The 16,285-nt window shown below is 43.0% G+C and overlaps 1 protein-coding gene across 2 annotated transcripts in view; it reads right to left on the bottom strand.

The window, feature by feature from the left end:
* Positions 1 to 16,285, bottom strand: part of LAMA3 (laminin subunit alpha 3) — a 308,158-nt gene that overhangs the window by 128,083 nt on the left and 163,790 nt on the right. For both annotated transcript variants that reach the window (XM_066246337.1, XM_066246338.1), the window contains exons 18-23: positions 15,887 to 15,986; positions 12,349 to 12,505; positions 10,000 to 10,132; positions 6,992 to 7,134; positions 4,363 to 4,460; positions 3,531 to 3,684 (exon numbers count right to left, since the gene is read on the bottom strand). In XM_066246337.1, the coding sequence (XP_066102434.1) occupies positions 3,531 to 3,684; positions 4,363 to 4,460; positions 6,992 to 7,134; positions 10,000 to 10,132; positions 12,349 to 12,505; positions 15,887 to 15,986 (785 nt within the window). The remainder of the gene's footprint in view (positions 1 to 3,530; positions 3,685 to 4,362; positions 4,461 to 6,991; positions 7,135 to 9,999; positions 10,133 to 12,348; positions 12,506 to 15,886; positions 15,987 to 16,285) is intronic.

Raw genomic sequence — 16,285 nt, 5'->3', positions numbered from 1 at the left:
CAAATGTTAAGGGTAACCGCTAAAAGACCAGAAAAACAACTAGAACTATCAAACACTCAGGGAGATGGAGAAACTGTATCAATCTTATAGAAATCAGAAAAAGATTCTTAGAAAGGTAAGTAAAAAGCTAGTAAACAAGATAAAAGTCCAAATATGCCAGCAATTACCATAAATATAAATGGATTAAAGTCACATTGTAAAATAGAAGTGATCAGAAGATTAAAATATAGAAAACATCTAGCTATGTGTTTGTTTACAAGAGACAGAGGTGTAAAACAGGTGTGCTCTGACTTAAAAGGATGAACTACCCAGATTCTCCTTCTCAGAGAGGAGGAAGGAGGGAGACTCGGGTGGTAGTGAATGCTGGAACTAGGAGGTGACAAAGGTAGCAGAGCAGTCTTGGTGGCACGCGTATGAGACAAAGAGCTATCAGTAGGAAAATGAGGAGAAGTGAACAAACACACAGAGAGAAGGGGAGGCCTCTGTCAGAACCGGGTAATTCTCTGCGCGTGGATTCAGGGAGACCTGAATACACTCAGTCCCTGCCCGTGGAGTCCTGCCCGACCTCCCTGCCTCCTAGAAAAGAAAACGTGCACACGCACACGCACGCGCGCGCACGTGCAGACGCACAGGCACACTCGCGAGCGCGCACGCACACACAGCCCTTCACATGAGCTAGATTTGGTGGGTTGTTTCTCCTTTCAGCCTAGAGTCCAGACAAAATCACATGAATCATGTGACTAATAGTACCCGAATGATCGCTGTGTGCCAGGCACCCTCACAAGAGTCTCTCATAGATGGTCTTATTACCCATAACGTAGCTACTATTCTTATCTGCATATTGTATACTGTACTAGTAAATTTAGGCCCAAGTAGTTACTAGTGACCACCTCAACCACCAAAATGAAGGGAGGATTACTCTGCATTGCTCCAGGTGGCTTATAATGGCCACATGTTAAACATTATATTGATAATTTTAGCTTAATATAAAAAAGGACTTTCTAATAATTATGGTTTATTTAAAAATGGAATAGGCTTCTTCTAGAAGAGGTGAGTCCTCCATCAATTTAAATATTCAACAGAGGCTAAATGAATTGTCTTACAAGAATAATGTATAAAGGATTCCTTCACAGGTAGGACTATCAAATGATTTGTAAAGCCTAATACCATTAGTCTCTGAATTTTAGCACAATGATCTATTATAGTGTGTACAATAGAACTTCCTCTGATGGTGAAAATAGTCTATAATCTGTGCTGTCCAGGTGGTGGTGCAGTGGATAGAGCGGTGGCCTGGAATGCTGAGGACCCAGGTTCAAAACCCCAAGGTCACTGGCTTGAGCGTGGGTTCATCTGGCTTGAGAGAGGGCTCACCAGCTTGAGCACAGGGTTGCCAGCTTGAGTGTGGGATCATAGACACGACCCTATGATCGCTGGCTTGAGACCAAGGTTGCTGACTTGAAGCCCAAGGTCTCTGGTTTAAGCCCAAGGTCGCTGGCTTGAGCTAGGGGGTCACTAGCTCAACTTGGGCCCCACCCCCACCCCCCAGGTCAAGGCACATATGAGAAAGCAATCAATGAACAACTAAGGTGCTGCAACAAAGAATTGATACTTCTCATTTCTCTCCCTTTCTCTCTTTCTCACTAGCTAAAAGAAAATCTGTGGTGTCCAATAGGATGGCCTTTAGACATATGTGATTACCAAGCATTTGAAATGTAACTAGTGCAACCAAGGAACTGAATTTTTAGCTTTAATTTTTTTTTAAGTGAGAGGAGGGAAGATAGTGAGACAGACTCCTGCATGGGACCCATTCAGAATCCACCCAGCTACCCCGTCTGGGGTCAATTCTCCAGTACCAAGCCATCCTCAGCACCTGGAGCTGATGCTCAGACCAATCAAGCCACTGGCTGCAAGAGAGGAAGAGAGAGAGAAAGGAAGAGGGAGGGGTGGAGAAGCAGATGGTTGCTTCTCATATGTGCCCTGACCAGGGATTGAACCTGGGATGTCCATATGCCAGGCAACACTCTATCCACTGAACAACCAGGTAGGGGCCAGTTTTACTTATATTTAATCAATTAAAATGTCCATAGCCACAACAGTGCTAGTGACTACTGTACTGGACAGCAAAAGTCTGTAAGCATTTAGATCAAACAGTAAAAAGGACTGCTAAATTAAACTGGACAGCCTAGCATTTAGTTTTATTCTTTTTTTTTTTTTTTTAGAGAGGAGAGAGGGAGAGAGAGACACAGAGAGAGAGAAGGGGGAGGAGCTAGAAGCATCAACTCCCATATGTGCCTTGACCAGGCAAGCCCAGGGTTTCGAACCGGTGACCTCTAGTTTTATGCATATTGTATAATATCTCAGTGCTTCAGGCTACGTCAGAGGAAAGGACACCGCCTCATGAATCACTGGCATTACTTCCTGGAAGTTAGCCTTTTGCAACTGTACCTCCTGCTGTCTGGGGAACATATACACATGTATGTACAGTATGTAGATATGTGTCTGCGTGTGTGTGTGTGTGTGTGTGTGTGTGTTTTACTGCATAGGTAGGGAAGGATTCAGTGGACTACTTTAATATTAGAATGAGTAGAAGATCATTTCATTTTTTCTTATGTATATCGATATTGCTTTACCTGTTACAAGTATCAAATTTTTGTAAAATACAAATTCTAACAAAATTAATAAAATAAGGACTGAACTTAAGACTATCTTTAAAACCCTACAGTTGCTGCCTTGAAAATGTTGGAAACGTAGTTTTTAAAAAGGTACACGTCTACATGTTCAGCAAGAATTAATATATATAGTTTCATTCCACAAATTGAATCCCCACATGAACAGATCCTCAAAGGTACACAGCAGAATGCTGTGAAGTATAAGAAATGAAAATACAAAGGAGGGAGTTTTTGTTCCGGGTCTTCACTTGGAGGTGTTGCATTGTGTTCTTACTGTTATTGCTGATATACAGTACTTGTAACTCGGATTTTACGTTAGTATAGTCTTAAAGTGTTGTGAGGCTCAAAGAACTCCTGGAAGAAACGTAACGCCAAGACCTGTAGTAACCTGTCCTCCAAGCCATGAGGGAGGTGCCTTGGGGTGTAGCAGTTCCAGATTCTGAGCTCAAGGAATTCAGCTGTTACCAACTGCCTAGCCCAAGGGGTTGAACAGTCAGTGAGTGCTGCGTCCTTTTAAGGTAAGCTGTGTAGTTTCTGGAGCCTTTTAGAGAGACCTTGCCTGGAATCAGGCAGAACAGAATGCACCCATAAAAGTCTGGGGAGTCAAAGGACAGGACTCTGTGGTTGCCCATGTTCCTGCCATGTACAGAAAGTACTTCGAGACAAATCACCATGGCTCAGTGCAGTATACTGCCCACCCCCTACCCAAATCAGAGAACGCAGTACACCTGTAATTAGTAACTCTGAGAAATCCTTCCAGGCTCCCCTGAATTTGAGAAGTAATTGCAGCCAAGGGTTTTCAGCAGACACAGATGGGGGGGGGTAGTAATAGCTTTGACAGTAAACAAAAGGCTGCCCCACCTCTCTCCCGCTGAGGTCCGCCATGACTGGGTGTGCGGGGCTGGGCTGCCTCATGGCCAGTTGTCTTGCTTCCCCATCAAGCAGGAAGTGTCTGGCCTCACAAGCCAGGGCACAGGGGAATCGGGTCACTGGCAAATGCTGGTAAAGCAGACAACTTCAACAACAACAAAATACAACAGTTACAACTGGGAACAAAATACAGAGCATCAAAGTGCACCCACCCCCAACGACTCTTTCCCATTCCATTCATTCACCGTTACTTCAACAAGCCCTTACTGAGTACCTACTACAGGAATCAGGAGTAAGTTCTCATCAGCACGAGGAAGGGGAGAGCCAAGGTCCACACACTCACTTTCTATTTTAAGCTCCTCCCCTGGCTGGATGCATGACCTGGACGGTACTGCTTGGGCATGCATCAGCATTTCCGCATGCTAGAGGGCGGGAGTTATGTTTAAGCTCCTCCCCTGACTGGATGCATGACCTGGACGCTACTGCTTGGGCATGCATCAGCATTTCCGCATGCTAGAGGGCGGGAGTTATGTTTAAGCTCCTCCCCTGACTGGATGCATGACCTGGACGGTACTGCTTGGGCATGCATCAGCATTTCCGTATGCTAGAGAGGGCAGGAGTTATGTTTCAGTGCCAGCCAAGGTGTGCAGAGTGCATTGTGGTTCTTAAATAAAAGATGGGCGACTACTACAGAGAAAAAAAAGTCACAAGTAATTATTCAGGGCATCCTACTGCTGTTGTAATCCTGAGGCCGCTGCAAACCCTTGCACCAAAGTCTCCTGAATGAGAGGGCCCCCACGAGGCTCCCACTGCCCATACTAACTTCTCATGGGGAAGTCCAGTAGGGGCGCATGGCTCCGTGACGGGCAGCTGCAGCGAGGAGGCCTCGTAGTAGTCCCTGGGGAGCAGCACCAGGTAGTCCTAGGAAAGAAAAGCCAAAAGGATAGTTACTCACTTTGATGGTGGCCCTATCGTAGAAGTAAAATACCCAACCATCCTAGCTAATTTAATTTAATAACAACTAGGTGAAAGTCACTAGTTAGACTCTCCACATGAGCTGCTGTGTTCTGTCCCCTGACTCACCAGGACGCCCGAAGTAACTCACACAGGTACGGTCAGCATTGCAGGTAAGTGCCTCAGGGTGAAGCCTGTAATTTCCAGATCTCAGGGGAAATTTTACTGTTTCTTCTGGGTTGTTTTTAATTCAAAAATTAACAGATAATTACTGTCGACTGACAAACCCTTCCTTTAAAATGCAGGTTCGCTGGTGCATGCATCACTATGGAACACGGGAGTTGCATTTCATGTATTATGACTTTTTATTCCCACACCAGAGCAGTGCTTGCCCGGCTTGGTGTAAAAAGTGGTGTTCTGTGATCCTGGTGAATCACAGACTGAAAATGGCCTCCTGCCAGTCCTAGGACATGAGGGGAAGAATATGTTCCATCATGTGTGCCAAACGAAGCCCACGGTGTAAATTCAGTTACGCAGCTCTTCAGGAAAGAGCACAGTGCTGGGCTTCCTAGTGGTGGATCTGACAGCTTTGCAGCAATCCTGGCATTGGTGTATCTGCAGAGGGCCTGGGGGAGGCAGTGCTTGCAATGTGAGGAGACTCGCGCATGGGTCATAAGGCTCTTGCTCTCTTCAGAGCCCTTAATCTGTCTAGAATGGAGAAGAGGAGAAATGTCTAGGAAGGAGAAAGTGGATGGTGACTCAGGCTCAGCGGTCCACCTCAGTGGTCTTACTACTTGAATGGGTTTTTTTGTTTTTTTGTTTTTCATTTTTCTGAAGCTGGAAACGGGGAGAGACAGTCAGACAGACTCCCGCATGCGCCCGACCGGGATCCACCCGGCACGCCCACCAGGGGCGAGGCTCTGCCCACCAGGGGGCAATGCTCTGCCCATCCTGGGCGTCGCCATGTTGCAACCAGAGCCACTCCAGCGCCTGGGGCAGAGGCCACAGAGCCATCCCCAGCGCCCGGGCCATCTTTGCTCCAATGGAGCCTCGGCTGCGGGAGGGGAAGAGAGAGACAGAGAGGGAAAGTGCGGTGGAGGGGTGGAGAAGCAAATGGGTGCTTCTCCTGTGTGCCCTGGCCGGGAATCGAACCCGGGTCCTCCGCACGCTAGGCCGACGCTCTACCGCTGGGCCAACCGACCAGGGCCGAATGGGTTTTAATTTAATAATGATTATTGTTCTATTAATAAGTTTCCTTAGGCTGGGACCAAAGCTACTCATTATCCCATAGATCCTAGAACAGTGAAGGTTGATAATAAGTGCTCAATAAAACAGTTTTAGAGAAAATAGGATCATAATGTGGAAGGACACATATATGACTTACTACACAACCACACTGACTAAATGTCATGAAAATCTTCCATGCCTATGCAGTAACTCTTATAATAATGAATTTCATCTATTCATTAGTCCAACTCTATGTACCCATTATTGGCCTCAACGGATATTTTCCTCCTCCTCGTTTCTAGCATCTGTGAAACATTTTGCAACATTTTCTAAAGCAACAAAGTTTTCTATGAAGAAGATGCAAAACAAACAGGGACAGAATTAAGTGCTTAAATCTTCACATTATCTTTGTAAGATCCCAGATTTGGAAAGGGCCTATTAGGGTAAGTATTGTCCCTATGGTACGAAAGAAGCAACTAAGACAGGCTTGCAGTTAAGGGACTTGTCTGTGATTTGCTAATGTAGCCAAAAAAAAAAAAAAAAAAGGAGTTGGGCCAAAAGGAAAAATTATGTTTTCCCCTCTTCATGCATGAAATGAAGTATTGCCGAAGACCTTATTTTGAAAAGACCTTGCTGTAGCGAAAGCAGACATCAAACATCAAAGAGCGGGAGCTCAGCAGTGTTCACCCTTCAACTCCCCATGGCTCTCTACCTATTCTATTAATGGTCAAGGACACAGCCTGCCCTTGACCACGGCAATCTGCTTGGTGAGATTATTGCCTACATTGGAGATAGAAGCAGGAAGAATGTCACAAAAAAGCATGGGCTCCTCCCGTCTCTTTCTCTCTTTCTACCACTAGGAACTTCACTGTTTTGGATCTTCTCTTCTGGCTTCTTCTGATTTGTTCTGCAAATTCCCAGAGACGCTGATTTTCTTTTTAGATGCCCTTCTGATTTGTGATGAAAAATCCCAAACAAACTTTTGACAGGTTGGGATATATGTTTGTAAAGATGTTGCATTTATTTTGATAGTTTCAAGTCAATGTGAATTATAATTTGGTATGCTTTTTGTCTGTGAGAACTGGCTGGAAGACAATAGAAGGTGTTGATTCCTATGTCATTATGTCATGTGAAGGCAAATGTCAAGCATAGGTTCCTGTGTCTAAAAGGGAACCAGCTATGATTCTGATCTCTTATAGTCACTATGAGTCGAGGTAGATGGGACTGTGAGGGTGGGTTGTAGAGAATCTCCACTTAGAAGTATTGCTTACCAGGAGGACTCCCTGTGCCTTAATACAGGCAATCCATATCCCTGGTGTAATGGAAAATGTGTCTGCAAAACCATTTCCAGGGACAGTGACAAAGGCTGGATCCTTACTCGGCAGGAAGATGATCTTTTTGCTTTGAGCAGCACCTGTCAGAAATAAAAAGAGTTGCTTAGAACATTTTTTCTATCAGTCAGTGTTATGATTTTAGATAATCAGTTTTGAACATTCAGTTTACATCTGAAAAAGTGTAGGATAGTTTACTGATCATATGTACAGATCTTATTTTTTAATTATATGAATGCATATGCATATGTATAAAATAGACTGGAAAGATATTAATAAGATGTTAACAGTGGCTATTTTTTTTCTTTTTGTATTTTTCCGGCATGAGTACTGGGGAGAAGCAGACAGACTCCCACATGCGCCCAACCGGGATCCATCCGGCATGCCCAGTAGGAGGCAATGCTCTGCCCATCTGGGAAGTTGCTCCGCTGCAATTGGAGCCATTCTAGCACCTGAGGCAGAGGCCACAGAGCCATTTCGGCACCCAGGCCAACTTTGCTCCAATGGAGCCTTGGCTGCAGGAGGGAAAGAGAGAGGTAGAGAGAAAGGAGAGGGGGAAGGGTGGAGAAGCAGATGGGTGCTTCTCCTGTGTGCCCTGGCCAGGAATCGAACCCGGGACTTCCTCACGCTAGGCCGATGCTCTACCCCTAAGCCAACCGGCCAGAGCAGCAGTGGCTATTTATACTGGGACTGTGAGTTACTTTTTACTTTGTTAAATGATGAAGTAAATAAACTCAGAAAAGTTCTTGGCACATTTTTTTAATTGTCAAAAGAAATATAATTACAATTCACAAGGAAAAAGAAATCAGATAAACACAATAAACACTCAATATCACAAGCACTCAAATAAATAAAAATGAAAATAAGGACATCATTTAAGTTTCACCTATCCACTGAACAGAGTTTTTTCGTAGTGACAGGCCATGCTGAACACAAAGCCAGCAGAGTGGTAACACTCAGATACAACTTTTCTGGAAACCATTTTGACAATTCCAGAGTTCTTAAAAACTTGATCAATTGGCCCAATGATTCCACTTCTAAAATCTGTCCTGTGGAAGTGTTTTAAATTGTGGAGAAACTTATGGGTGAAGATTTTTCACTGCTGCATGACAGTAAATAGGAAAAAAAGTGTAAACACCCTCAATATCAAACAGTGAAGGAAAAAGGTAAGTAAAGGTGTGGCTGTGGTGGAATAACATGGGGCCATTCGGTGATCTGGGGACAATTCACGAAGTAGGATGAAAAGCTGGAGGTCAAGTATGATTTCAACTAAGTTTCAAAAAACAGGGATGGGGAAAAAAACCTGGTAGGAAACGTACCAGATAATGCAGATGGTTTTCTTGGTGGGGTTTTATTTGCTTCTATAGTCTCTAAGTATTGAACATATTACATTTGATATTAAATTGTTTTTCATTTTTGCTTATATGTAATTAAAATATTTTCATTTCTATAGAAGAACCCGCACTTCTTTTGAAATAAGAAAAAGGGTTTGTTTTCTGTTTAAGGATCCAAAGAGTTTTCTTCTGCATTAAACAAATAGAGGATCTTCTGTTGAAGGTTCAGAAACAAACAAAACTGTTGTATCTGACCTCCAAATGAGACTCTTTCTTCAGAAGAAATGTTTACTCCAAATATTTATAGTCATTCTCCTGTTTTATAAACATGGGCCCACTATGTATGAAGCCTGGAACTAGGTTCTAGAATTGAGGCAGTGAACACAGACAGCATTGTCTTTGCGTCCCCATAGTGGGGGCAGCAGAGATGAGGGGCCACAGACCAGAAATAGGAGAATACGGTACAGCGTGGGCAGTGGTATGGGGGGGTTACCACAGGGATACCTAACTGGGGCACCTGACTCAGCCATGGGGCCTTAGAACGGTGTTCCAGGAGAAAACAAACCCAAAGATATTCCAGTTGTCCGAGTACATAGAAGGCAGCTTGCTCATGAAATTGTCATGTATTTTGATAGACACCCCAGTAAGCAGTGGTGTCTATCAAAAAGAGTTTGGGATCTGAAGAGTGAGAGGCTTGTCTACCAAAGGCCAGCGGTGTGCTGAGACAATTCGCACCTCTGCCCGGCCCCTCTTCACCCCTCTTCAGGTCACAGGTTCTTATCATGTGTGGAAATGGGTGCCACATCCTCTGAATGACAGAGCAAGCCTGCTGTTTCTCCTGATTGCTTACTAGTGAGTCAACCTCCACCTCACAGAGCTTCACTGACACAGCTGGGAAGCCTCACTTCCTCCCGCAAGTCTGACTCTGCCTTGGAAGCTACACTCAGATACTGAGACTTCTAGCCTCACTGAGATTTTCATGGGCTCCATTTTGTGTCTCTGTAGGATTCCCACTGCTTCCTGGGGTGTTTCTAGGACAGGTAGAAGCCCTAACTCCTCGAAAAACAGCCTGCCCACGGTGACATCTGGGCTCCGACTGTGCTTCTCCCTGCCTCAGGAGCCACCCCACCCCCAACAAGGTCGGCATAATCCTCTCCGCAGCTCTGGGCTTCAGGCTTTACAGGATTCATCTTAAAATTCCTATCCTCACTCATTTCCCCTTGAACTATTTGGTTCGCCTGAAACAATGGGAGAATTTAAGTCAGAAGGTCAAGGTCTCTCAAATAAACCATGAAGGTGACACCCACCTCACCATGAATGAGTTATAAATTAGCTTCACCCTGGCATGCTATAACCCTTGGGGTTCAGCCCAGGTGCACAGGTTATTATATCTATTTTTAAAGAACAGTTAGTGATAAATTTAAATGCAAAATTTAAATCAGCAGAACATTTAGATTAAAAATGTAGCACAGGACAGGACACCTAGAGCACTGTCCTAATCAGACCACGGAGCAGGTGTGATGTTTTCTAAGGAGGTGACTTCGTGAAAACCGGAGAAAATGTTTCACTAGTTAATCATTTCTTAATCAAAAAGAGGCTTGAAAATGTACCTACCTGCTTTCGCCAAGGATGGATAAATAGTGACCTGGCCAGCGACAGCTTCAAATCCAGGGTTAACGTATCTCAAAATAACACGAAACAAAGAGAAACTTGACTTCCCCACATTCAGCATAATCCTTACTTCATTCTGAAAAACACCAAAAGCCATAACGTATAGAAAAGACAATTGGTTAAAGGAAAGCTAGCAAAACCGTGATTTTATTCAAGTTTCATGCTACTGGGCTTGTAGTGTACACACACACACACACACACACACACACACACACACACACAAATACACACACATTCGCATCCACTCAACAAGCACCAAGTAACTCACTCTGTGAAAGATGGAAACAGGTAGGCCTAATAGTAAATTAACATCACTTACAATTAAAGTTACAGTGAAAACGCACTCCCTCAGCCAATGAGATCCTCTTTTGACCTGTTAAAGCAGGCAGACAGGAGCAGAGTATAGATGGACTAGTTAGGAAAGCCACAGCGACAGAGGTGACCACCACTGGCTGGGAGAAATAAGAAGGTGGAAAAGAAAGAAAGGAGAGTGTATTATTTAACACTGTCCCACACACACACAGAAATCACTCCACGGCCCACTTCACATACGAAACATTTCAGATAGTCACAGAAATGGATGTTAGCTAAAGAAAGGTTATAGACTCCAAACACATTAGTGATGAAATCTGAATACGCTTACTAAAGTCACAAGAAACTTATCTCAATCTCTATCCAAGAAAAATAGGGACTTTTTACACTGTGTTTGTGGGGCAGTTCCATGGTCCACCAACCCCTGATGCTTACACAATGGTCTGTGAGTGCTGCTGAGACCATGATGTTAAAGAAAAGAATAGACTGTTTTAAGTCTGAACCACAGACTACTTCATGTTCAAATCCAGCTGTGGACCAAGGAAAGTTGGTGAAACTTGGAGATTTCCAAATCAGTGATTCTCTTGGTTTCTCCACCAGGTCCTTTGGTTAAAATGAAGGGATGTTTTTTGAACGAGGTATCTGTGATGTGACTGCTTGGGTCGAACCCCTGCTTCTGGGAGCAGGATCTGCGGCCGACCCACACTGAGGAACTATAGCCATATCAATTTGACTAACTTCATCTTTAAATACGAGTTCCAAGTTGGAAAATAAAAATGCAAAAGGTATTAGGAGCAGACTAAAAAGTTAGTGGTGATTTGGGGGAACACCACTGAGGTCCTCTGACTAAAACTACTTCCAGAGAAGTCATCATTAGCAAGTCATTCCTTAGTGTTAAGCAGCTATTCTTTCAAAGTCTAAACACCCGTGGGAAGGTGTACACATTGGGCACTCAGCCATTCACACCCTGTTATGACTCAGTGGAATCCACTGCCTTTTTTTTTTTTCTGAATAATGAAGTAAGATCAGGAAACTAAAGAAATTGAATTGCTGGATCTGGGAAGGAGAAAAAAAGTGAGGGATCTTAAGATGCTTGGAATTGTTAGGGAAAAAAAGCAGCCTCGGTGGACAGTTCTGGCCAGGCAAGAGCAGTGTTAGCATCAGTGGAGGGGATGGTCCCAGCTTCTCTAAGGGCTAATGAGAAAAACAACCAGTTTTAGATCTGCTAAGGACAGATGTTGGGTAGCTATGATCATCAGTTTGCTTCCTGTATTTTGAGTTTCTCCACGGAGAAACATAGCTTGAAGACACCAACCTCAAGGAGAAATTCTGAGAACAAAATACTCAGTAACTCTACAGAAATCTTTCATTACACATATTAATGCTAAAGTATAAATATCTTCGTTCTTCCAACACAAAGTCAAGAGAGACAGCTATCGTAGAAAACAATGAAGGAAGGGAGAAATATAGGAAAAAAAATTAAATGGCACAGACTAAAACTCCTCATTCATCTTAATTTCTGTTTATACACTAATTCAGGGTTTTAAAAAATAAAACAAAATCATTGGTCAATAATTAGCAACACAAGCTTTACGGGAATTGTTTGCCAACTTATTTTTATTTTTCCACAAAGGGTTTAAAGAAAAAAATATGTCTCGTGTTAAAATATAGCCTAATCTTGTCTGGGAAATTTCTAATAAAAATTCTTTTCGATAAGCACCATTTTTCTTTAATTCCCTCATTTTCTGATTTGGTGACCAAATTAAAGGACAAGAAACTATGAAATTGATATGCATGTTTATCAGTTAAAAAATAACCCTACCCCGAGCCACATTTCTTCTTTATATTTTTTCCCAGGAGAAAGATAATCCTGAAATCGGCTTTGGGGGTAGTTCACCTTGTGGTGGGGACTCACTGAGAGCACTGTGGTTAAGGATATAGGCTACTCTGCCATGGACCTGTTTCCTGCTGGCTACACACCTGTAGAGAGGTCATCTGAGCATATCCTCTCCAGCTAAACTCAGGAAACTCCAGGGGATCGTACCCAAATCGAAGTTCTCTTCCATTAGGTGTAGTACCATCTTCAATCTCATACTTCATATGATGCAAATCCGGGAAATAGTAGTTGTTTTCAGGTCTTTTAGAAACATAAAGTAAACATGGATAGAGCAAGTTGGATTCACTGATAATCTGAATATCCTTTAAATCCCAATAGTTACTACCCAAGAAACTCCCATCAAATTGACAGAGTGCATTACCTAAAGACAAATGAGATAGGCACACAGCTTTCTCCCTCAATTATTGTTTTCACTCCTATAAACACACCCACCTACTCATTCCAAGGAGTAAAATGAGAAAATCATTTACACAATACATAGTGCTAGCATCCTTTAAAATGTTCTCAATGGTCGCCAAAAACTTAGCAAGGTCAAATTAGGTTATTTACTCTAAATTCATTCATTCATTCACTTATATACTCATATTCACTCCTTACACAAATATGAAAATCTATGTGTTGCTAAGCCTTACTGATACAATTGTGAACATGACATAAAATATTTTATATGCTGTTTAAAAATTAGATACATTGATATTTTTATATATTTTGATAATCCAAATGACTTTTCTAAGCCTTGTTTTCTCTTATGTGCCTATTAATGGACTCCTTTCAAGAGTCCAATAAAGCCAATCACAGAGAAGGATCAAAATTATCCCAACACTTGTGCAATGTTTTAAATTCAATCTACTTGAAGTTCTTCAAAGTGGCCCATTTTGACTATACAGGAACAAACTAATAGCAGTTAGAGGATTAAAAACTCGTGAAGATCATTTAGAAATAGGAAATAAAATGGCATGTTCCTATATTGAAAGTAAGATTAGAAACACAATTTTTCAGGTGGTAATTTACAAAGATCCTTAAAAATGTTCACACCCTTTGACTCAGTAATTCTTCCAAGGATATATCCCTAAAGAATGATTTTATATATAATGTCAAAGAATTAACATAAAATAGTATTTATAATAGTGAAAACCTGGAAACAACATAAATGTTCTGTACAAAAAGTGTATAATGATGAAATATTATATACTCATTAATGTTTTTGAAGACTAATGGTAATGGAAAATGTTCCTCATAGCATGTGAAGAAACTGATGCAAATTATATGAAAACTATAATACTAATTTAAGTAATAGAAAAAGTTTATAAAATATACAAAAATATTAAAAGGAGTTATCTCTGGGTGGTTCTGTGCCCTCTTACTTTTAGGCAGCTGCAAAACTTTTACAATGAGCATATAGGGCAGGGAAAATGTAGGTTAACGTTGTGAGTACACTAAACAGTTTATTCTTGTACTATTATTATTATTGTATTGTATTATTTTCCATACAAACAACTATAAACTTACTTTTGCCCCACCCTGTATATTACATTTATTATCACAGAGATATTTAGGGGAAAAAAGAATGTGAGTGCTTCCTAAACTTGTAAGAAAAACCAAAAATGCTCAGATAATATGAACATAGGGGACACATTCAGGACAAAAGGAAACAAGATTTACCACCCTAGAGAAACGGTGCTATGGGATCTCTGTTGCTGGTTTGTCATCCTTTTATTTCAGATATCATTTACCACTGAATCAAAGAGCATGTTCTAAATCCTATGTTGTATGTATTGGTTGTAATGTAAAAAGTCAATATATTTGCTTCAAGGTGGGTAATTTCATTCCTGTTCACTTGCATTATTTTTATTTTTATTTATTTTTATTTATTTATTTATTTATTTTGTATTTTTCTGAAGTTGGAAACAGGGAGGCAGTCAGACAGACTCCCGCAAGCGCCCGACCGGGATCCACCTGGCATGCCCACCAGGGGGCGATGCTCTGCCTATCTGGGGCGTCACTCTGCCACAATCAGAGCCATTCTAGCGCCTGAGGCAGAGGCCACAGAGCCATCCTCAGCACCTGGGCCAACTCTGCTCCAATGGAGCCTTGGCTGCGGGAGGGGAAGAGAGAGAGAGAGAGGAAGGAGAGGGGGAGGGGTGGAGAAGCAGATGGGCGCTTCTCCTGTGTGCCCTGGCCGGGAATCGAACCCGGGACTCCTGCATGCCAGGCCGGTGCTCTGCCACTGAGCTAACCGGCCAGGGCTCACTTGCATTATTTTAATCTGAAAATTAGCCTATTATCTACATAGCAGAAAGGAGAAAAAACCAAGCTGGCTTAGCAGGAGAAAAGCTCTCTTTATCAACACAAGGGTGGAAAGAGGTAAAGCGTGGGTGGAAAATGTTTCTCAACCTGTTTACAAAGTTCCTCTGGTCCATGGCGAGCCTGGCTAGTCTGCAGGGAAACAAACCTACATATATTATGTACCCTCCTTCACATACCTTCTATTATGCTGCCCAGCAAGTGACTGCCACTTAGAACAGTACCGTGTAGGGAATATAATCAATAATACTATAACAACTATGTACGGGGGCAGGTGGGTACTAGAAATATTGGGGCAACTCTTTGTAAAGTATATGATAGTCTAACCACTATGCTGAACACCTGACACTAATACAAAATAATATTGAAAGTAAAGTGTAATTGAAAAAAAGAGAAAAGAAAGAAAGAAATGCCTGAATAGAGCACAGCTGGGCTGCTCTGACTTTCGGTACTCAAGTGCTGGAGGCACAGAGGAAGAGGAGAGAGGCGCCACGCTAGATGCGGACAATGTACCATAACTGCACAGCGCTATTATCTGTTTCAGTGAGTGTGTTGTAGTGATTGCTGATAATGCAAAAATAGTGAAGGTGCTTGAGATTTAGACGTTGTTGCATTTCACAGCATCTCCAGGGTATGATTAAAAGTCAGGATATGAAAAAGTAGTTTTTTCTTTCCTCTACTGAGGAAAATTATGGAAGGATCATGGTTTCAAAAATATCCATAAATTGCTCAATATGACAGGACAAAGAGAGAGTAGTTACCACACATGCTCTAGTCCCAGTGGGATCTCAGTCTCCACTTCACTCCCCTGCTCCTATGTTTCATTTGCTCCAACTTGCTTCTGTGTGAAATGAGGGACTTTGCCCACTTCTGAGGTTCTACCCTGCCATGTGTACCCCCCCAGCCTCTCCAGGCCCTCACTCATGAGCCCAAGGGAGCAGCAGGACCTGGATCTCTGTGGTCCAGGAGCCCACCTGTGGGCCGGGCTCCTCCACGATATGACTTCTACATGGAGGTTCCGACCTGGGAACCTACCTCGTGCATCCAGCTCTAGTCTTGCCCACCTGACTTTTTATACCTGTGGGAACTTTCCAATGAGGCTGCTCCATGATCTGCAAAGTGGAAAGCTTTTATGGGGAACTTTTCCCTCCTATTTTAATTGGATTCACTGACAAGTGCCCAGATTTCAAATGACAGCACCGCTTCCCCTGCCCTCTGTCCGCAGGACTGCTGCTCTCTCCACCAGGTCTGGCAGCACCGCCGGGACTCAGAGAGTTTCCCACAACATCAACGTGGGAGAACCTCCCAAAGACTCACCGCTCGCAAGCCTTCCCCACAATGTGTTCATGGCACTGGCACACTCCGGAGGGCCTGACGCACATGGGGGAGACGGCCCCCCCGATGTCACACTGACACCCTGAAAGGCAGGAAATAGCAGCGGTTACCCATCACACATCTGCATGCGGGATGTTTCCCTGTCTCTGGGAGAAGGGGGAATTGGTAAGCCCAGGTTATAGTGCTGCCTTCTTCCCCAGCAGGTGTTTGAAATCTGCATGAACTTCCTAAACTGAGATGGCATGACCCCCAAAAGTCCACTAGCAAGTTGGAGGTGACTTGTGGGCCAGCTGCAACATGATTGTCCAAGGTAAGGGGACAGTAAACCAGGAACCAAAAATGGTTTAGCAACACAGTGTTATTGTAAACAATGTGTCATAA

The sequence above is a fragment of the Saccopteryx bilineata genome, chromosome 11 (assembly GCF_036850765.1).
Source record: "Saccopteryx bilineata isolate mSacBil1 chromosome 11, mSacBil1_pri_phased_curated, whole genome shotgun sequence".
Lineage (NCBI taxonomy): Eukaryota > Metazoa > Chordata > Mammalia > Chiroptera > Emballonuridae > Saccopteryx > Saccopteryx bilineata.
This window is presented reverse-complemented; position numbering and strand designations above follow the sequence as displayed.